Source organism: Podarcis raffonei, chromosome 12 (genome assembly GCF_027172205.1).
Source record: "Podarcis raffonei isolate rPodRaf1 chromosome 12, rPodRaf1.pri, whole genome shotgun sequence".
NCBI lineage: Eukaryota > Metazoa > Chordata > Lepidosauria > Squamata > Lacertidae > Podarcis > Podarcis raffonei.
In genome coordinates, this window is record NC_070613.1 from 4,919,661 (window position 1) to 4,941,775 (window position 22,115).

Consider the following 22,115-nt stretch of genomic DNA (forward strand, 5'->3'; position numbering starts at 1 on the left):
CCATCTATCTCCTTAACCAGGTAATCTCTCAAACCACCCGGGAAACTCTGAGCAGTTGAGTAAGGCCAACGGGAGGCAAGACTCACCCCAGCCAAATAACGTGAATCCCCAAAGGTACTTCTTCTCCGAGAAGAAGGCCATGAAGATGAGGCTGTGAAGGTAGAGCCCTTCCACCAGGATCCAGTAGTAGTTGGTGGCCAGGAAGTAAAGGAACAAGGTCACTGCTACCTTGCAACCCACCTGAGAGAGATGAGAGAAAGGGAAAGGAGGAGAGAAAGGGGGTTAATATAGCAGAGCACTTAGAATGGCCACAATCTTCTTGGCAAGACCCAACCTCACCACCAACATTATACTAGGAGCTGAGTCCAATTATGAGCACGAACTTGACATTTATAATATATATGGACCAACCTGAAGAAGGCATATGAAACGAAGACCTTAAATGGACGTCTCATTGCTGGCTAGAGTCCTTTGTGTACACAGTCCTTATCTAAACTCTCAATCTCGGTTTTATTGAATAGCAAATTGCAAGACCGTGTACATATTTTTTCAAGTTCCTTGCGACTGTACGTCTATGCTTTGTGCCGATATTATTTTGAGTCATAATGCAAATTGCCGTGGGACATTCGGTGTGCATTATACTGTTATTCTATACAGAGTTGGGTTCGATAAGACCTCACCACTGGCATCGTCACCAAGACCGTTGAGGAATCTGCTGTTCATCCCCACTACCCCCCACCCACCCGCTAAGATAGGGTTACCAGACATGGAAACACTGTTTACCTTCCCGCCACAGTGATACTTATTTATCTACTTGCACTTTGACGTGCTTTCGAACTGCTAGGTTGGCAGGAGCTGGGACCGAGCAACAGGAGCCCACTCCGTTGTGGAGATTTGAACTGCCGACCTTCTGATCAGCAAGCCCAAGAGGCTCCGTGGTTTAGACCACAGCGCCACCCTGACAAAGCACATAGCTAAACTACGTGCCTCTTACAGGAGGCACTGATGTTCACCAACTTGGATGGCTTCAAGAGAGACAAATTCATGAAAGAGAGGGCTATTGACGGCTACTAGCCACGATGGCTATGCTGTTGTCTGAAGGCAATTCTAAAAATAAAATAAAATTGTAGTATATACAGTGACAACTGGGAAATACTGGCTTGTGAGTGCTCCAGTTGGAGAACAGCCTTTACCAAAGGTGTCATGGGCTTTGAAGACACTCGAACTCAGGACGCAAGGGAGAAACGTGCTAAGAGGAAGGAACGCTTGGCAAACCCTCACTGTGATCAACTCCAGCCCGGAAACCAATGCCCCCACTGTGGAAGGATGCGTGGATCCAGAATTGGCCTCCACAGTCACTTACGGACTCATTGTTAAAACAGTGTTTATGGAAGACAATCTTACTTGGCTACGAGGGATAGCCAAAGAAGAAGAAGAAGAAGGAAGTGTTGTGGCCACAGTTGGAGAAAGCAGCGGCTCTGAAGACCAGCTGGCTTCCCAGAAGAGACATGTGGGAACAGGATGCTGGCCTAGACACCTTTGGCCTGTCCCAGCTGCAGGGCTCTTACGTCCACAGTCAAGGCCGACTGGAATTGTTGCAGACGGTTTGGGTTTCATTTTTAACATTGTCAGTGGCATGTTTGATTGCAAAGACACTCGCCCTTGGGGAGTGAGCGAGCAGCAGTTAGATTTCATAACATGTCACCAGACATAGATCCTTGGATTAAATGAGTGAAGAATGAGGGAAGCAGAGAAAGGATTTTGGGGCTTGATTTAAAAGAGAGAGAGAGAGAGATAGACTGTGTGTGTGTGTGTGTGTGTGTGTGTGTGTGTGTGTGTGTGTTCTGGAATGGGGAGCGGTGCCATCTAGTGGCTAAGTGATATTAACCACTGGGAATACAGGTGAAACTCAGAAAATTAGAACATTGTGGGAAAGTTCATTTATTTCAGTAATTCAACTTCACACTGGACTCTAAGCAGCTGGCATTGCGTGCCTCCCAATTCTTCCTCCAAACTCTGGGTCCTTGGTTTCCAAAGGAGATGCAAAAGCTGCTCTCATCAGAAAAGAGATTTGGGGAGCCATGTCATCAGCTGGTGTTGGTCCACTGTGCTTCATTAAGTCCAGGGTCAACGCAACCGTCTACCAGGAGATTTTGGAGCACTTCATGCTTCCTTCCACAGACGGGCTTTATGGGAATGCTGACTTCATTATCCAGCAGGACTTTGGCACCTGCCCACACTGCCAAAAGTACCAAAACCTGGTTCAGTGCTCATGGGATTACTGTGCTTGATTGGCCAGCAAACTCGCCTGACCTGAACCCCATAGAGAATCTATGGGGCATTGCCAAGAGAAAGATGAGAGACTTGAGACCGAGCAATGCAGAAGAGCTGAAGGCTGCTATTGAAGCTTCCTGGTCTTCCATAACACCTCAGCAGTGCCACAGGCTGATAGCATCCATGCCACGCCACACTGAGGCAGTTATTGATGCCAAAGGGGCCCAAACCAAGCACTGAGTACATATGCATGCTTCTACTTCTCAGAGGTCCAATATTGGTCTATTTGCAATCCTTGTTTTGCTGATTTCATTTAATATTCTAATTTTCTGAGATTAGAATATTCTGAGGTTAATTTGGGGTTTTCATCAGCTGTACGCCATGATCATCACAATTATCACAAATAAAGGCTTGACATAACTCGCTTTGCATGTCATGAGTCTATCTCATATATTAGTTTCACCTTTTAAGCTGAATTACTGAAATAAATGAACTTTTCCATGATATTCTAATTTCCCGAGTTTCACCTGTATAAGCATGGAAGATTCCAGCATCCTGTTGTCACTGTGATCAACCAGATCCCTAAGGGGATAGCTTGAACTATATGGACCTTTGTCGGCAAGGTGATGTCTCTGCTTTTTAAGATGCTGTCTAGGCTTGTCATTGCTTTTCTCCCAAGAAGCAGGTGTCTTTGACAACAGGCATATGTTTTCTATTTGAATGTAAATGTTAATTATAAAATCAAGTAGTAATAAAAAAGAGGACAGGATTCTGGATTATGTGCGCCACTGGACGGACGCAACCGCCTCTTCTGATGCTCTTATGGTCATCATCATCATTTTTTTATTTGTATACCGTCTTTCTATTTTACAATACTCAAGGCGGTTTACAAGCTGAAGAAACAAAAAATGTACATCTCACAACAATCTAATGCAATACAAAAATGTGATAATAATACAAAACTTTAAAATAAGCAACCTACATCAAAAAGTAACATTCAACCATTATCAGAGTATAATAATAATAATAATAATAATAATAATAATAATAATAATAATAAAATTTTTATTTATACCCAGCCCTCCCCAGCCAGAGCCGGGATCAGGGTGGCTAACACCAGTAAAATTACAGTAAAATCGTAATAGGGGGAAAAACAAACCCCAATTTAAAATACTGGTTAAAATGCAATTTAAAATTCAGCCTCATTTTAAAATTAGCCCATAGATCAAGACCACAAGGGGAGGGAAAACATAAGCATCAGACTGAGTCCAAACCAAAGGCCAGGCGGAACAGCTCTGTCTTGCAGGCCCTGCGGAAAGATGTCAAGTCCCGCAGGGCCCTGGTCTCTTGTGGCAGAGCGTTCCACCAAGTCGGGGCCAGTACTGAAAAGGCCCTGGCCCTAGTTGAGACCAATCTAACCACCTGATGGAGTCTCTCCCCTCCTCTTCTGGGATTTTGTGATGCCCGCCAGTTTTCTAACCCACCCGCTTTAATTGTCGAATCCAGTAGAGGTGTTGTATCGGGGGTTGCTGCTGCCCCGGGGCTCATACTCACCAACTGGGACTTGTCTGCTGGAGGTGCCTCTGTGATGGACTTGAAGTCCTCTTCCGAGATCCGCTCCATCTCCTCCAGTGCCGAGCCGGAGTACAGGACGGCGTCCTTCACGAAGATGCTGATGGCTCGCAGCATGTAGGAGACAAACAGGTGCATGTGGATGTAATTCCTTGTGCAGTGCAAGCGCCTGACGTGGGAAACAGAAGGCAGAAGAGGGATGAGTTGTGGGGAGAAGGACCATCTCTTAGGTTAGCAACAATGTACAGAACTGCTACAAATATATGCTGGAAATGTAAAGAAAAGGAAGGCACTTTCTACCATATGTGGCGGAAGTGCAAGATAACAAAAGCATTCTAGGAAACGATATATAACGGAAAAAATGTTTAAGGTAACTTTTGTGACAAAACCAGAAGCCTTTTTAATAGGAATTATAGGTGCTAAAGGTAAAGGTACCCCTGCCCGTATGGGCCAGTCTTGACAGACTCTAGGGTTGTGCGCTCATCTCAATCTATAGGCCGGGAGCCAGCGCTGTCCGGAGACACTTCCGGGTCACGTGGCCAGCGTGACATCGCTGCTCTGGCGAGCCAGAGTCGCACACGGAAACGCCGTTTACCTTCCTGCTAGTAAGCGGTCCCTATTTATCTACTTGCACCCGGGGGTGCTTTCGAACTGCTAGGTTGGCAGGCGCTGGGACCGAACAACGGGAGCGCACCCCGCCGCGGGGATTCGAACCGCTGACCTTTCGATCGGCAAGCCCCAGGCGCTGAGGCTTTTACCCACAGCGCCACCCGCGTCCCTAATTACAGGTGAAGAGATACCAAAAGAGCAGAAAAGACTATTTATGTATGCGACGACAGCTGTGAGGATGCTTATATTAAAAACCTGACAGTACCAAATTATCGAAGGTTATTCACCATAGCCAGACCAAACGTCTTTCCTTCCGCAGTGTTGGATGGTAGGTTGAGAGGAGTTCCCTACCAGGACAGACTCTGCTCATGTGCTCAAGACATCGATTCCATAAAACATATTTTGTTGCGCTGTGCAAAATATGAGCAAGCCAGGACTGAACTGATATTACCCTAGCTGGTACCTTTCCCAGGAAAATCAGAGGCTCACTATGTCAGGTTCCTATTGGAAGACCGGACAAACGCTAGAACATTAGCAGTGGCAAAGTTTTTATCGGTGGTTACAAGAACCAATGATCCCTATATTCTGAACAAAATGCTTGTTTAAACTGGAGCTAGGCTGCATGAATTGTGTATTGCTTTGTAATGATTTGTTGGGTCTCTGGACAGTAATAAAGATTGTGGTTGTTGTTGTTATACAATTCCATTCAACATATAGATGGGTTGATGAAGCATTTCTGTATCCTTCTGCTGCGCTGAAGAAGAATTCTACGAAACAGTGGGTATATCTGGAATCGCTGTTCACTACGTCTGTTTGCGAACCACTTCGGCAGCGTTGGGCGTCATAAAACAAAGCTTTACGGCTTGTTTTCATCAAAATCTGACCCATTGCTTCTTTCAGAGACTTGCATAGTCTACAAAGACTTTCAGAGACTTATAAGACTTACTTTCAGAGATTTATGAGATGTTTATTGGGTTTTTCATATTGTTCAATGTTCCGCATAGATTATATAAAGAGTTTATACTGATATTGCATTGCTGTACGTGGTCCTCATGTTGCCTTGGAGATCACTGATAATTGTTTGCAACACAGGGATTTAATTGTTTGGTTGCACACACTGCATATGGCAGTGCAGACAAGAAGTTGCAGCTACTTACCTGAAGTATCCTAGGATAAGGACAGCAATGGTTAGGGACCCCAGCGAGATGGAATAGCCGACAGTATAAATCAAATAGAGGCGATCGAAGACTTCCTGAAGCAAACACAAAGTAAGGGGAGAAAGAGAACGTTAAGGGAATTGCATTGAGAAACTGTCGTTAATTTTATTTCTCTGTGAAGGAGCACAGGGAGCTGTTTTATACGGAGTCAGACCATTGGTGCAAGAAGATCAAACCTCTCCATTCTGAAGGAAATCAGCCCTGAGTGCTCACTGGGAGGACAGATCCTGAAGCTGAGGCTCCAATCCTTTGGCCACCTCATGAGAAGAGAAGACTCCCTGGAAAAGAGCCTGATGTTGGGGAAGATGGAGGGCACAAGGAGAAGGGGACGACAGGGGACGACATGGTTGGACAGTGTTCTCAAAGCTACCAGCATGAGTTTGACCCAACTGCGGGAGGCAGTGGAAGACAGGAGTGCCTGGTGTGCTCTGGTCCAGGGGGTCATGAAGAGTTGGACATGACTAAACAACAACAACAACAATTTGATCAAACAGGTTTTTAGAAAGAAGCAGACACAAGAGACAAGGCCTATTCAGTGGTGGCCCTATATCTCTGGAACTCTCCGCCAAAGGAATTATGCAAGGTCCCACTTTCGCCACAGGTGAAACCAACGTTGAAAACATGTTTCTTCCCCATTACTAAAAGTGGGCTTTGACCTGCTGCCATTTTCGGTTTTGTAACTGGATTGCTTTACTTCCGATCTTTTTATTCCACTTTGCAGTTATTGTCTCCCGAAGCAGCTGAGATCAATTATGTGGAGAGAGAGAGAGAGATGTATTTAAAAGTAGGTTTCTATTGTTTTAATGCTGCTTGAAAGACTGCCTCTGGGCTGTCGAGTATTTTGCAGAAAGGGTTTCAAGGCTCTTTAGGCTGGTGCAATTAACGTGGATTAAAGCTGTCTGCCGCTCCAGCCCGGGGTACCCATTTGAAGGACAACAGTGGGCTTTTTGCGGTTAGGGATGTGACAGGGAGATGCATTGAAAAATGTGGGATGAATAAATGATGAACAGGGGGAAAGTGTAAACACCACGGAAGCCAATTGGGGAGAATGCAAGATGAATCCTCATTGTTGCACAACTTCTCTGCAAGCAAATCAGAGCAAATGCTCCATAAGTATAATCTACGCTCTGTTGATAAGCTTCAGGAAAAGACAGGGGTACTTGGTTCTCAAACGCCTTGGTACTCCAACGCCTGGGTTTTCAAATACCGAAAACCCGGAAGAAGCGTTTCGGTTTTTGAACGTTTTTCGGAAGCCGAACGTCCGATGCAGCTGTCGGCTATGGTTTCTGCGTTGCCTGCACCAATCAGAAGCTGCGCCTTGGTTTTCAAACATTTCGGAAGTCAAACGGACTTCCGGAATGGATTAAGTTTGGCACTTTTGTTTTTGTTATTCATTTTGCGTTTTTGTGGCTTTTTCGGTTAATTTGTTTTTGTGACTGTGTAGAACCCAGTTCAGCTACTGATTGATTGTGTGACTGTGGAAATGGATAAAAGCCCCCCCATCCAAACAATGACTATCATCAGTGCAGGTAAGAAAAAAAGATTAATTTTAATTTTTATAATCTACAATACTGTCTTATTTATTTGATAGTACAGTGCAATGATTATTGCTTTCATTTTATGGAGCAATGGTCTCGTTAGATAGCACAATTCATGTTAAATTGCTGTTTTAGGGGTTGTTTTTAAAAGTGTGGAATGGATTAATCCATTTCGCATTGCTTTCTATGGGAAAGCATGCTTTGGTTTTGGAACGCTTTGGTTTTGGAATGGACTTCTGGAACGGATTAAGTTCGAGAACCAAGGTACCACTGTAATGAAAGATGTATGCTCAATGAATACCGTATTTTTTGCTCTATAAGACTCACTTTTTCCCTCCTAAAAAGTATGGGGAAATGTGTGTGCGTCTTATGGAGCGAATGCAGGCTGCACAGCTATCCCAGAAGCCAGAACAGCAAGAGGGATTGCTGCTTTCACTGCACAGCGATCCCTCTTGCTGTTCTGGCTTCTGAGATTCAGAATATTATTTTTCTTGTTTTCCTCCTTCAAAAACTAGGTGCGTCTTGTGGTCTGGTGCTTCTTATAGAACGAAAAATACGGCAGATTGTCTGGAGACTTAACTCAGCTTGGGCAGGCTTTGCCCTGAACCGTGCCACATAACAGGGACAGGGGTAGCCTGAGCATGGCAATCAATGCATTGGTGACCCCAAGGTTGGATTACTGCAATAAACTCTTTGTGGGGCTCAACATATTAATTTACAGAGTCCTGAAAAACTTAGGTCCAGGTTATATCAGGGCTCGCCTGAACCCTTCTATCCCAGCTTGATCACAGAGATTATCTGAAGGTGCATCGCTGGTCATTCCTTGAATTGGCGAGGCTCATTTGACAACCGAGCCTTTCATGTCATCAGCCAAGTCCTGTGGAACTCTCTGCCACTAGAGATTCAGTGGGCCAGCTTTTCAAAAACGCCTGCTGAAAACTTTTCTTTTTCTGCCAGACCAATGCAGGCAGTTAAGGATACATCTTCCCACAACAGTTAAGTGAAATCTGGTTTCATTTATTTATTTATTTATTATTATTATTATTATTATTATTATTATTATTATTATTATTATTGTTTTTTGTGTACCCTGCACATCTGACTGGCTTGCCCCAGTCACTCTGGGCGGCTTCCAACACACTATATGAATTGATTTAGTTCATAATGTCTATACTTATCTCTCTCGCCCTGACCTAGCCACTGTGATCCATGCGACGGTCACCTCCAGACTGGATTATTGTAACTCGCTCTACGTGGGGCTGCCCTTGAGACTGACCCAGAAACTCCAGCGGGTGCAGAATGCCGCGGCGAGACTCCTTATGGGGTCTTCGCTGCGAGACCACATTCATCCGGTGCTATATCAGCTGCACTGGCTCCCGGTGGAGTACAGGATCAGGTTTAAGGTGCTGGTTTTAACCTTTAAAGCCCTATACGGCCTAGGACCCTCGTACCTACGGGACCGCCTCTCCTGGTATGCCCCACAAAGAAACCTACGGTCTGCAAATAAAAACATCCTGAAGGTCCCAGGCCTCAGAGAGGTTAGGCTGGCCTCAACTAGAGCCAGGGCCTTCTCGGCTGCGGCTCCAATCTGGTGGAACGCTCTGTCAGAAGAGACTAGGGCCCTGCGGGACTTGACATCTTTCCGCAGGGCCTGCAAGACAGAGTTGTTCCACCAGGCCTTTGGTCAGGGCGCAGCCTGACTCCCTCCTCGAGCAACCTGCACAGAGTTTTGCTTAATGGCTGCCATTAACTTGATTTTAATTAATTTTTATAATGAAATATTTTTAGAATGTTGGTTTATTTGATTGTTTGATTATTTGATTGTTGTTAGCCGCCCTGAGCCCGGCTTCGGCTGGGGAGGGCGGGATATAAATAAAATTTATTATTATTATTATTATTATGAGAAAAGAACTTTCAGAAAAAGTTGTGATTAATTAAAAAAATTAGAAATAATAATTTAATTGAAAATGTACTGTACGAACAATAAGATACTTGCAGAAATAGAGTGATACTGATAACCAAGAATTATTCAAAATGTAATAATGGATTATATAGCTATATACACAATAAAATAATATCAATCTGTGCAAGGAAAAGAGATAACATAAGTAGTATAATGAGAATTATTGGAAGTTACATATTTTAATTTGTTATGTAAGTGTAATATATTGTATTTGTTTATGTTTGTTTTTCTAACTTTTCTTACTTTATTGCTTTTATTCATTTGTATCGCCTTTTGTATTATATGTTATGTATATTTGTCTATGTGTGAAAATTAATAAAGTTTTTCTAAAATTAATTAAAAAAAAATTTAACATTCTGATAGACTGAAAACAGGTTTAAACTCTCATCTTATTGCTTTTTCTGGTTTTTGTTGCATGCTTTTATGTTGGGGAATGCTTTGAGATTTTATGAACTGGGGGCCTGTAAATATATTTTTTATTTTCCCCCATAAATGGTTTTTATTGGTTTTACATATTTATTCATAAAAAAGTATATAAATCCCTTAAAGAAATGAGCAAACGATGGCACCCCTTTCTCCAATAGGACATTCAGAAAACCCGTGGCTGATCTTCAGCCTAGATCTTTCCACCCTTTGTGAGACCTTTTCCATAGCTGTCAACTTACAGATTTGAAAATAAGGGACCAGCAGCCTCGAAAATAAAGGACCAGCAGCCAAAATAAGGGATTTTCCGGGCACAAGTATGTTCAACTTCTGAGCCCCTCCGAGCCAAAGGCAGAAAGCCCAGCCAGCAGCCAAACGAAGCCTCAAGCGGTGGTTCCCAGCAAAGGGGATGCAGCAAGGAAAACCCCGTCACCTCTCCGCTGGGAAGCGCTGAGCAAAGGCGAGTCCCCAGGCAACGCGGCCGATTTGATCAGCACAAGGCATGCAAGCTCCACCCCCCAGTCGTTCTTAGACTCCTTATTGGGAGAGCAACGCAGCCAAGCAACACAGCTGGAGCCTCCCTCCTCCCTGGCCGGCAGGGAGGGAGGGAGAAGAGCTGCTTCCTTTATAACCCGGGAAATTTAAGGGACATCATCAATAAGGGACAGCAGCGGGACACAGCGCTCAGATAAGGGACTTTCCCGCCAAATAAGGGACAGTTGACAGCAATGCCTTTTCCCTCTCCTCGCTGCAGAAAACCCTCATCCCTTTCCCCTTGCAAGTTTCAGTAAGGCAGGCGAAACCAGAGAGCTTTTGAAATGACATCTCTGGTTTTCGATCTGCCTTTGGAGAGAGCAGCTCCAGAATGCAAACCTCAGCCCTATTACATCAGAATCCCCAGGACCTGGGAATGTTTTCCTGGCCGTATTCACCGCTGGAAATGTGGGCTTGCCAAACTTAATCTATTCAGAAGCTAAATAAACACGAGAGGCAATAGCCGCGGTTGAATTCAGCCGGTGGGCATGGACGCCTTTTTCCCCCCCCCATGCGCAGGGTTCCCACCGGGAAGTCAGGTATCTCGGCTGCACCAGCCTGTTGCTCCTTGCTCCCTGAAAGGCCACATTCATGGACCACATATTTAAAGCTCGATGACACAGCTTGAAACAGTCTTGGCTTGCCCCAAAGAATTCTGGGAGCTGTAGTTTGTGGAAAGCCCCTCAAAGAGCAACAATTCCCAGAGTTCCTTGCGGAGAGGGATTACCAATGTTTCATTGCTTTTTAATGATTGTTCTGCCCTGCTGTAGCCTTTGTAGCCTCGGGTGAGAAGAGCTTTGCGCCCGGGATGGGGAAATGGGAGTCAACAGACACTCAAGTAATAGTTTCAGAGAAAAAGCTTTATTTCTACCATCCGGGGTGGCAGAAGGAGCAAGTGTGATAGATTCACAAAACAAGCACGAGTTCACAGCCATTTGCACAGAGTATATATTCCCCTTCAGTTCCCTCCCCTTTCTCCTCCTCCTCAAAAGTCCTGCCCACATGAGTTCCCCTGAGCATGAACAGAAAGCTCCTGTTTTGGGACTCTTTTGGACTCTTGTGCCCTTCCCAGGAAAGGGTGTGAGAAGCCAAGGGGGTCGAGGAGCCTTGCGGTTCAGCGTGTCCAAGATGTGTTGTAACTAGAGTGAGATAAGAGTCAGTTCTCAGGCTTGCTTTGATAGAACCTATTCATTAGCTTTTTGAAGCCTTCTCGTACTGATAAAAGTAACGGTTTGCCTATGCAACAGCATCTTGTGAGAAAAGCAGAGAAGAGCAGAGAAAAGCTGTTTTGGATTTTCAGAAGAGAGAAAGGGAATTTTGGACAGTTTGAGGCCCAAGGTGACTTCAGGCTAGGTGGGGCACCTGTCCTCACCTCCTTCACTGCTATGTTTTTAGCTGTTTCTGTTTTATCTGTAAGCTGCCTGGAGTCCCTGTCAGGGAAGATGACGAGGTATAAATAAATATATAGTCACACCTCATGTTACGGACGCTTCAGGTTACGTGTTTTTGGGTTGCGGACCACAGGAAAACCAGAAGTACCAGAACGGGTTACTTCCGGGTTTCGCCGCTCACACATGCGCAGAAGCGCTAAAGCATGCTTTGCGCATGCACAGAAGCGCCAAATCGCACCGGCGCAGACGCGGCGCTTCAGGATGCGAACGCTGCAGGTTGCGGACCTGCCTCTGTCATGGATTACATCTGCAACCCGAGGTTCCACTATATGATAATAGTAGTGGTTAAAGCATTCTTAAAGGTAAAGGTAAAGGGTCCCCTGACCATTAGGTCCAGTTGTGACTGACTCTGGGGTTGCGGCGCTCATCTTGCTTTATTGGCCGAGGGAGCCAGCGTACAGCTTCCGGATCATGTGGCCAGCATGACTAAGCCGCTTCTGGCAAACCAGAGGAGTGCACGGAAACGCCGTTTACATTCCCGCCAGATACCTACCGTATTATTCCCCCTATAGGACGCACTTTTTCCCCTCCAAAGATGAAGGGGAATTGTATGTGCGTCCTATGGGGTGAATGCAGGCTTTCAGTGAAGCCTGGAGAGTGAGAGGGGTCGGTGCACACCGACCCCTCTTCCTCTCCAGGCTTCGCGCAGCTCTCCGCAATCCGTGGGAGCCTGCGCCGGGCTCCCACGGATTGCGGAGAGTTGCTTGCATGCTGAAGCCTGGGCGCGCTGAGCTCAGCGCAGCTTTTGTATATAGTTGTTTGAAATACCTCTGGAAGCAATTTCTGATCTCAGCTGGGTTCTGTATGTTCCTTCCTTCCACTTCTAAGTTAGTGATTGTATTTAGTTTTTGTCTTTTTTTCATTTGCCAAGCCAACAGTTTCCCACATTTATTAGCCGACTCAAATGTCTTTTGTCTCATTTGTTTAATTTTCCATTCAATCTCTTGATTCATCATTTTCATCAATTGTACTTGATATAACTTTATTTCTCTCAGAATCTCCTGCGACTTGGGTTTTGCTCTCAATTTTTTCCACCTTCCTTTATTTTCTCCAAAATTTTATCCTTCTTCTCATTCTTGATTCTCTTTTTTAGTGCGTTCTGTTGTATCAAGAACCCTCTCATAACAGCCTTGCTAGCATCCCAGATTACTCTTTTTTCCACGTTAGTATTCATATTTATCTCAAAGTAGTCTCTCAAGGTTTTTTGGGCCTTCTTTAACACTTCTTCATCTCTAAATAAGGTGTCATTCATCCTCCATCTGAAGGAACCAGTTGGTATTAGTTTCATTTCCATCTTGACAGCGTTATGGTCGGAGCAGGTTTTTGGGCAGATTTCCACTTTTCTAATCTTTGGTGCCATTTCTCTAGTTACCCATATTTGGTCAATTCTAGTCCATGTCATTTTGGCTTCAGAAAAGAAGGTTCCCTCCTTAGCCAAGGGGTTCTTTGTTCTCCAAATATCAACTAAATCCAAGTTGTCTGTCATCTCAAAAAAAGTTTTCGGTAGTCTACCATCCTTGGTGACTACCTGTCTTTGTGCCTTGTCCATATGTGTAGATACCACTCCATTCATGTCTCCCAGCAAAATTACATTGTAATCCAAATAGTCCATCAGGATCTCATGCAACTTTGTAAAAAAATCAGATTTCCCCTCATTTGGTGCATAAATGCCTACTATCAAAATTTTTTCTCCCTGTATTTGAATTTCAACTGCCACAAATCTTCCTTGGTCATCTTTAAAAGTAAATTTCGGTTGTAGTCTCTCTTTTGAATAAATCACAACTCCTCTTTTTTTTTTTTTACCTTGTCCGATGAAATAAACTCCTGACCAAGTCTTTTATTAATCAATAATTTCCTATGTAGCCTTGTTATATGCGTTTCTTGTAAACAAATCAGATCCAATTGTTCCTTTTTTAATAAATGGAACACAGATCTCCTTCGCTGAGGGGAGTTCAAACCGTTGCAATTCCAACTTAATAGTTGCAGAGCCATGATGTATTTACTATGCTTCTCCTCCAACAGCACCCAGTGCCTGTTCCTGTTCTGTTGGTGGTATCACCTTCTTCAGGTGGTCTATTAATTCAGGAGGTAGATCTGGTATATCCAAAGTTTCACTTACAAGTGCGCTTAGCTCTCCTTCAGCTTTCTTCTGCAAGTCTTCTCCGTGGTCTCCAAAATTTAAGTTTGTCGTCCTCTGATCTTATTTTTATCTTCTTGCCTTTGTAACTAAAAGACAGGCCTTGGGGGAATTCCCACCTGAAAAAGATTCCGTTACTTCTCAGCAATGCAGTCAAATCTCTGTAGTTGGACCTAAGGTCCAAAAGATGTTTCGGAATATCCTTAAATATTTCCACTCTTGACTGATGTATCACCAACGTCTTCTGGAAATGCAGACTCAAGATTTTGTCTCTCTCCTCTTTTGATCGGAGGGTGATCAAACAGTCTCTCACTCTGTTCTTTCTCCCTCCTTGTCCAAGTCTAAAAGCACTCAGTATCTTGAAGCTGTCCTTCTCCAAATCTGGATTCCAAAAGTCTGCAAATTCAATCAAATTATTTTTCTCCAATTCCGGAACCGCTCTGACCCTTAAATTTGCTTGTTTCTCCCTCAACTCGATCATAGACAATATTGATCTGTGGTCTTCTAGTTGTTTGTGTATCGGTGGTATCTTCTCTTCTACAACGGTGGCTGTAGCGGTTGCAATTTCTTTTGCCTCATCAGCTGTCTTTCGTATCAAAGTTGATTCCTGTAGTAATTTCTGAATAGTCTCAGTATTAGTGTTCACCTTCTGACCCAAATTATTAATGCTTGTAGTGCTTTGATTAATACTTGTTGTGTTTTGGTCAATTTTACTCGATGCCTCGGCTACTTGTTTGCTTATTTTATCCAAAGATTCATTTATTTTACTAAGTGCCTGGGTCAGGGCATCTTCAGCAGCCATACCTTTAGGCTTAGATTGTGCCAATGGGGTTGTTATTGGTAAGCCAGCAAGGCCGGATGTCGAACCTCTCCTTTGGAGCCCACCGTCTGTACGAAGTACTCTGCCAGACCTGGTTGCTTGTAGGGACTCTAAGTTGTCTTTCCCATCTGCCATAACCCTCCAGATAAAAGTCAAGGTCAGTCACGCACTCAAAGTCAGAGTCAGAGTCTATCAAGGCCGGTCACACACTCAGAGTCAGAGTTTGTTTTGGAATGGAAAATTCCCCTTAGTCCAGCTGCAATTGCAAGAATTTCAAAGTTTCTCTAGGGGGACACAGTAGCAGCAACAGTCAATAATATCTTAAAGTAACTTACTTTTTCCCTTTCATCCCCCAGTCTCAAAAGGACAACAGTTTCTGTTTCCAGTTATTTCCTGATACTTTGAGATCAGGAGAAATCAGTCAGTAATATTGTATCTTAATTGTATCCTCAGACACAGAGTTAACTGTCACAAGAGAAAGTACTTTCAGCAACAGCACGTTTCCCAATACGGCTTTTTTACTGTTCACTAGGAGCCGGTCTCAGGGATTCGAGCAGCGGGATTTAACTGTTCTTACGCTCTCTTTCAGCACGGAAATACCGTTCAAATCCTATCCCCCTCCTCCCCTGCATCAAAGGGGGAAAATCTTTTGTTAGATGTTCGGATTGTAATCCTCAAGAACGTCCATAAAGGTTTCCGCTTACAAGTTCATTGCTTTAGTCCATTTACTAGAACGGAAGGCAGACTTCCTGTTTATGCCTTTCCGCATTCAGTGCCAAATCTTTTTATACAGTTCCTTTAGTTCCGAAATTGACCTACTCACGGATCATTGTTTTAGTGCCAAATTTACAGGAAGAAGGCAGCGCTCTCCGGCAACGGCTAGGCGGCTTCACTCCACGGAAGAAGCAGACGACTCACAGCACAGCACCACTTCCCCGCTCCGCTCCGGAGCCCAAATCTGGACTCCTTCGCCGATTGGGGGAGCGCAAAAGGTGCCCGCCGAGTCCCACGGTCACAGGCTTCACCCGCCTGTGATTTTTAAAGGGCCCCCGCTGCGCCGTAGCGGTACAGACCCGATTTCCGCAGAGCCGGTCCCCTCCAAGTTAGAGGGAATCAGCCATTTCCCGATGGCGCCACCCCGGAAGTGTTAGCAATTAGTTTATTCAATAATCACAATGACAGATAAAGGAATGTCTCTATATGACTTTCTGAAGACATCTGAAGGCAGCTCTGTTTAAGGAAGTTTTATCACATTATTATTATTATTATTATTCTGTTGGGAGCTGCCCAGACTGGCTGGGGAATCCCAGCCACATGGACGGCGTATAAATGATAAATAATAATAATAATAATAATAATAATAATAATAATAATAATAATAACACTGTTGCTGTATATCGGTTTTATTTTATTTGTTTTTTATCTTATATTTTGGAAATGTACATCCAGGTTGGTTTTTTCCTTTACATTTTTTTGGGGCCCCCAAGAGAGTGGGGCCGTAAACTATAGCTTGTTTAGCTTATACGTAAATCCGGCACTGGATCCGCAGCTGAGGTCTGCATGTGACAGGCCCGGGATTTTAAGGTCTGATTAAGCAATGCTCTTGAGACTCCCATGGACTGCAAGAAGATCAAACCTCTCCATTCTGAAGGAAATCAGCCCTAAGTGCTCACTGGAAGGACGGATCCTGAAGCTGAGGCTCCAATACTTGGGCCACCTCCTGAGAAGGGAAGACTCCCTGGAAAAGACCCTGATGTTGGGAAAGATGGAGGGCACAAGGAGAAGGGGACGACAGAGGACAAGATGGTGGGACAGTGTTCTCGAAGCTGCCAGTATGAGTTTGACCAAACTGCGGGAGGCAGTGGAAGACAGGAGTGCCTGGCGTGCTCTGGTCCAGGGGGTCACAAAGAGGCGGACACGACTCAACAACTAAACAACAACAATAAGCAATGCAGGCAACCCCACCTGATGGAAATGTTTGTTTGTGGGGTTAACGAAACCAGCTCACCCTTTCCGTGGTGTTGATGGTGAGGAACTTGGCGCACTCGCTGTAGTTGGCCCAAGTGCGGTTGTTGCTGGGCACCAGAGCCCAGCTCCCGTTCAAGTCACACCGTCGATAGGCATGGCCTAGCGAGGAAGAGAAGAAGCGAGAGTTCAGGCGAGGCGAGGCAGCAGTTCGGGATGGGCGAATCTTTATCTCCGTTACTCCCTATTTCTCGGCTTTCCCATCTTTAGTTCTGTTCTCTGTTTCTGATTCTCCCCACTCTCCTCAGCATCTTAGCGCAAATTTCTCTTATTCCTGCTTATTTTTGCAAAAAGCAACTTCCCTGGAATGTATTTCTGTACATTGTTTTTCGCTAATAAATGCATTTTTGTGCACAGATACATTTTTAGCATACCCTCCTCAGCATTTTAGCACAAATTTCTCTTATTCCACATATTTTTGCAGGCAGGTTTCTGCAAAAAGCCGTTTCCCCTGAATGTATTTCTGCACGTTGTTTTTCGCTAATAAATGCATTTTTGTGCACAGATACCGTATTTTTCGCTCTATAAGACGCACTTTTCCCCTCCTAAAAAGTAAGGGGAAATGTGTGTGCGTCTTATGGAGCAAATGCAGGCAGGAGGCTCTGCTCAGTGCTCCCTTTAAAGAGTTGCATGGAGCGTGTGTGCGGTTCTTGGGGGCTTTTCCCCGAGGAGGGAGAAGGGCTGCCCGTCAGTCCCTTCTCCCTCCTCAGGGAAAAGCACCCAAGAGCTGCACACACACTCCACGCGGCTCTTTAAAGGGAGCGCATACAGGCTCTGCTCAGCGCTCCCTTTAAAGAATATTTTTTCCCTTGCATTCTCCCTCTAAAAACTAGGTGCATCTTATGGAGCGAAAAATACGGTACATTTTTAGCACACCGTCCTCAGCATTTTAGCACAACTTTCTCTTATTCTGCATATTTTTGCAGGCAGGTTTCTGCAAAAAGCCGTTTCCCCTGAATGTTATTTTTCGCCAATAAATGCATTTTTGTGCACAGGTACATTTTTAGCACACATCGCTTGGCTGGAGAACAGCACTGCAAATTGGGAGCACCATGGACTGCCAAAAAGGGCTGGGCATTAGGTTTCAGAAAGTGCCAGTTAGCTAGATTCCCCTTTGCAGGTGAACTGAACTGAGCTTTTGGACTAATGCAGGCGTGAGGATGGGCCTGGACCTCTCTGGAAGATGTTACACCAGCTCCCCAGGGTCTGAAGCATGTTGCAACCCATGCTTCATAGCAACATTTCCCTACACTGGAGAGCAAAGATCGTGCTCTCTTTCTAACAGGAACACCAGCCCTTCGAGGTGTTCCGGGGTAAATCTAAGGAGAAGAAACCCAGAGGTTTGCTGAGACCCAAAGTTGAGCCGTGCTACACACTCGCTGCCCGCCCTCCTTGCCGAAAGAGCTCAGCTGATCAAACTGGGCCAAACAATGGTCTTACCTTCATGGTTGAAGTCGTAGATGTAATCTGGGCAGGGCATGGCCACTGTCTTGCCCGGGGCACCTTCGGGCCAGCAGATGAGGTTGTCCCACTCAGGGACGCAGAACCCATCTGGGAAAGCAAAGCAACGAAATAATAATAATATATAATAATTATTATTTATACCCTGCCCATCTGGCTGGGTTTCCCCAGCCACTCTTGGCGGCTTCCAACAAAACACTAAAATACAATTGTTATGTACTGAAGTTCTCACCCTGGGCCAGCAGGGGGATACTGTAGATAGTTTTCACTCAGGTCCACATATGCAAATAAGGGATTGAAAGTGACGTTCAGTGATTGGATAGTTACAGAAAATGATTACTGTTGCGTTCTAGTGGAGCTCTATATAAGCAGGCTGGCTGAACCCTTCGGTTCAGTTCTGTTCTGGCCTGTGAATAAACAAGAGCTGTTTGAAGAATCGCTGTGTCATCTGATATGTTCACCCACAACTTAACAATAACCTATAAATCTATAGTTGAAGGGCTGCAATGGAAACAGCCACGAATCGTCTGTGAAAAGCGGCCCAGCTTAGGAGGAGAAATTTCACAATTCTGGTGAAAGATGTAGGGACAGGATTGCCACATGCACAAGGACTTTGGCCCGTACAATGGGATTCTCTCCCTTTGTGTGCCCTCAAAATTGTCTATTGGGGGATCCAATGAACCCCAGAACAGTGCGTGGTGGGAGGAAATAGAGAGGATTATTCCACCAGCCAAGTTGAAAAGCTTGTACTAGCAGAATTGCTACATTCTAGGCCAGGCATAAGCAAACTCGGCCCTCCAATTCCCATCATCCCTGACCACTGGTCCTGTTAGCTAGGGACGATGGGAGTTGTAGTCCCAAAACATCTGGAGGGCCGAGTTTGCCTGTGCCTGTTCTAGCCCCCTTTCCATTCAAAGGAGCTCCAAAGTGGCTTACAAACAAGAAATGACAAGAACAGAACGTCCCTGGTACAACATACGCCATATAATAGAATTAGTAAATCACCTGTAAAACAGCTGCAATCTATAAAACATGATTCGCAAACCAGCAAGTAAGAAACATTGCTGTTACAGCATTAAAGGTAAAGGTAAAGGGACCCCTGACCATTAGGTCCAGTCGCGGATGATTCTGGGGTTGCGGCACTCATCTCGCTTTATTGGCAAAGGGAGCCGGCGTACAGCTTCTGGGTCACGTGGCCAGCATGACTAAGCCACTTCTGGCGAACCAGAGCAGTGCACGGAAATGCCGTTTACCTTCCCGCCGGAGCAGTACCTATTTATCTACTGGCACTTTGACGTGCTTTTGAACTGCTAGGTGGGCAGGAGCTGGAACCGAGCGACGGGAGCTCACCCCATCGCGGGGATTCGAACTGCCGACCTTCCGATCGGCAAGCCCTAAGCTCAGTGGTTTAACCCACAGCGGCACCCGCGTCCCTTGTTACAGCATCAGGAATCAAAAGTTGCTGATCTCTCAACATTGTTGGTGGAATGGCTTCGTTTGCGTGTCAAGACCCCACAACCACCCCCTTGTTGAAGAATAAGAGTCACAGGACACAAACATTGGGTTAATGTTACTGGGCAAATTTTGGTCACAACTTTATTGATTACAGAATGTGAGCGGTATTGGCTTAGGCATTGAATGGACCCAACTATATCTGACTCCTGACCATTGCGCAAGGAATCTGGTAAGGGTAAACCACCGGAAGGGGGAGCCCTGTCGATGCAGACCAGCTCAAGCTCCCCCAGGTGTTCCCGGCAGGGTCATGTCATGGCCCTAGCCCCGCCCCGGGCTTCGGACAAGATCCACACCCCCAGATTCCTTTAACGGAATACCCTTAAGCTTGGAGGGGCAGGTGATGGCCGCACCTCCCCTCCCCCATCATAAGGCCAAACACAGCTGTCCATGGAGGCACAGGTCAATTCTGGTGTCCAGGGCAGCTGTTTAACAGCTCCATCTGGTATGCAGGCTGAGACCCTACCTACCTGCGGACTGTCTCGCCAGAGTGGTGCATGCTCTAGTTATCTCCCGCTTGGACTACTGCAATGCGCTCTACGTGGGGCTACCTTTGAAGGTGATCCAGAAACTACAATTAATCCATAATGCGACAGCTAGACTGGTGACTGGGAACGGCCACCAAGACCATATAACACTGGTCTTGAAAGACCTACATTGGTTCCCAGTACATTTCCAAGCACAATTCAAAGTGTTGGTGCTGACCCTGAAAGGCCTAAATGGCCTCGGTCCAGTATACCTGTAGGAGCGTCTCCACCTCCATCGTTCTGCCCGGACACTGAGGTCCAGCTCTGAGGGCCTTCTGGCGGTTCCCTCCCTGCGAGAAGCTAAGTTACAGGGAACCAGGCAGAGGGCCTTCTTGGTAGCAGCACCTACCCTGTGGAACGCCCTCCCACCAGATGTCAAAGAGAAAAATAACTACCAAACTTTTAGAAGACATCTAAAGGCAGCCCTGTTTAGGGAAGCTTTTAATATTTAATAGGTTATTGTATTTTAGTGTTTTGTTGGAAGCTGCCCAGAGTGGCTGGGGGGAGCCAGCCAGATTGGCGGGGTATAAGTAAATTATTATTATTATTATTATTATTATTATTATTATTATTATTATGCCTAACTGCAAAACCTTACAAAGCTGTGACGTTTGCTACGAGGAAGGCGAAAACCAAATGGCCCCATGCCAATTTGCCAAGTGGGAAAATTCCTACCAGGCCCCTCAATGGCGACCAACCGCGGTCCATAACAAGGCCAAAGAATAAAACCTGCAAATTAGGGAGGGAGATTGAAGACGCAAACCAGCAGGAAGCCCTCTGGCTTGCGCCCGAGTTTAAATGGTCCCGGCCACGCCCCCACCAGCCAGCGGATTGGCTGGCTGGTCGCTGACGTGGCTGAGTTCCCTGGGCAATGCGAGACTTCGTCCCTGGCCCCCGGAGGAGAGTGGGTGTCCACGCAGACCACCGCAACTTCTCCCCACAAGGAAGTGGAGTGGACTTCTTGGCAGATTGGTTGTGGGAGATTGTATCTCATATCCCTTCCTATTATTGAGGGGAAGTGTGTGGAACAGGTCTCAGTATTTCGATTTCTGGGAATGGAGTTGAGAGATGACCTAAGCTGGGGAGAAAACAGCAAAGACCTGATGAAGAGAGCACAGCAGAGGTTATATTTTCTGAGAATCCTCTGGGAAAACAATCTCTCCAAGGACCTGTTGATGGCATTTTATCATTGTACTGTTGAGAGTGTATTAACTTATGATCTCTGTGTGTGGTTTGGGAGCTGCACGGCCAGGGAAAAAACAATGCTGTCCAGGGTTGTAAAGACTGCGGAGAGAATAATTGGGTGCACTCTTCCCACCTTAGATCAAATCTACGCTTCCAGGTGCCATAAGAAAGCGGCAGAGATAGCGCAGGATAGTGCGCACCCCGGAAATGATCTCTTTCAGCTTCTGCCTTCTGGAAGAAGGTCCAGGGTTATAAAGACTAGGACTAGCCGCCTGAGAAACAGTTCCTGCCCAAATGTGATTTTGGTTTTAAACGTAGTGTAAGGCGTCTCTATGGGAGTACATTGTATTTAAAAATGGGGTATCAGAGTTTTTAGGGGGTTAACCAGATTGGGATAGCAGGCTTGCTGGGTTTTGAATGTTTTATGTAGATTTTTCAATTTTGTTGTTCTGTATGGGACAATGACAATAAAGATTATTGTATCGTATCGTATGGAACAGCCGCTGCTCTTCTACATCAAAGTTGTCCATTTCTTCCGCCACGAGATGTGTGAGCCTGGGTGCAGTTCACACATCTTGCTTAGAAGGTGAGTAGCTCCCTAGGTCTGCTCTCTGGATATTATAGCAGCAACACAAAAAGGCCCTTCCATTCATCCTGTTATACCATCCGTTGCCAGTGGGTGCACATGGATCTTATCCAAACGATCACAAGAGAGTGGCATAGAATCCGTCCCCTTCTTTGCTTCCGTTGAAACTCCTTGGAGAGTTTACCCTAATAGGAATCTTTAAATTCATCTTGAAATTTCAGTCAAGGTACACGACACCAGTGCAGTTAGAGAAAATGTACAAAACTAGTTCAAATACATGT

The 22,115-nt window shown here is 45.4% G+C and overlaps 1 protein-coding gene across 1 annotated transcript in view; it reads right to left on the reverse strand.

The window, feature by feature from the left end:
- Positions 1 to 22,115, reverse strand: part of PTH1R (parathyroid hormone 1 receptor) — a 144,843-nt gene that overhangs the window by 21,651 nt on the left and 101,077 nt on the right. The window contains exons 3-7 of the mRNA XM_053409660.1: positions 18,004 to 18,114; positions 16,547 to 16,665; positions 5,613 to 5,707; positions 3,829 to 4,015; positions 87 to 240 (exon numbers count right to left, since the gene is read on the reverse strand). Of these exons, the coding sequence (XP_053265635.1) occupies positions 87 to 240; positions 3,829 to 4,015; positions 5,613 to 5,707; positions 16,547 to 16,665; positions 18,004 to 18,114 (666 nt within the window). The remainder of the gene's footprint in view (positions 1 to 86; positions 241 to 3,828; positions 4,016 to 5,612; positions 5,708 to 16,546; positions 16,666 to 18,003; positions 18,115 to 22,115) is intronic.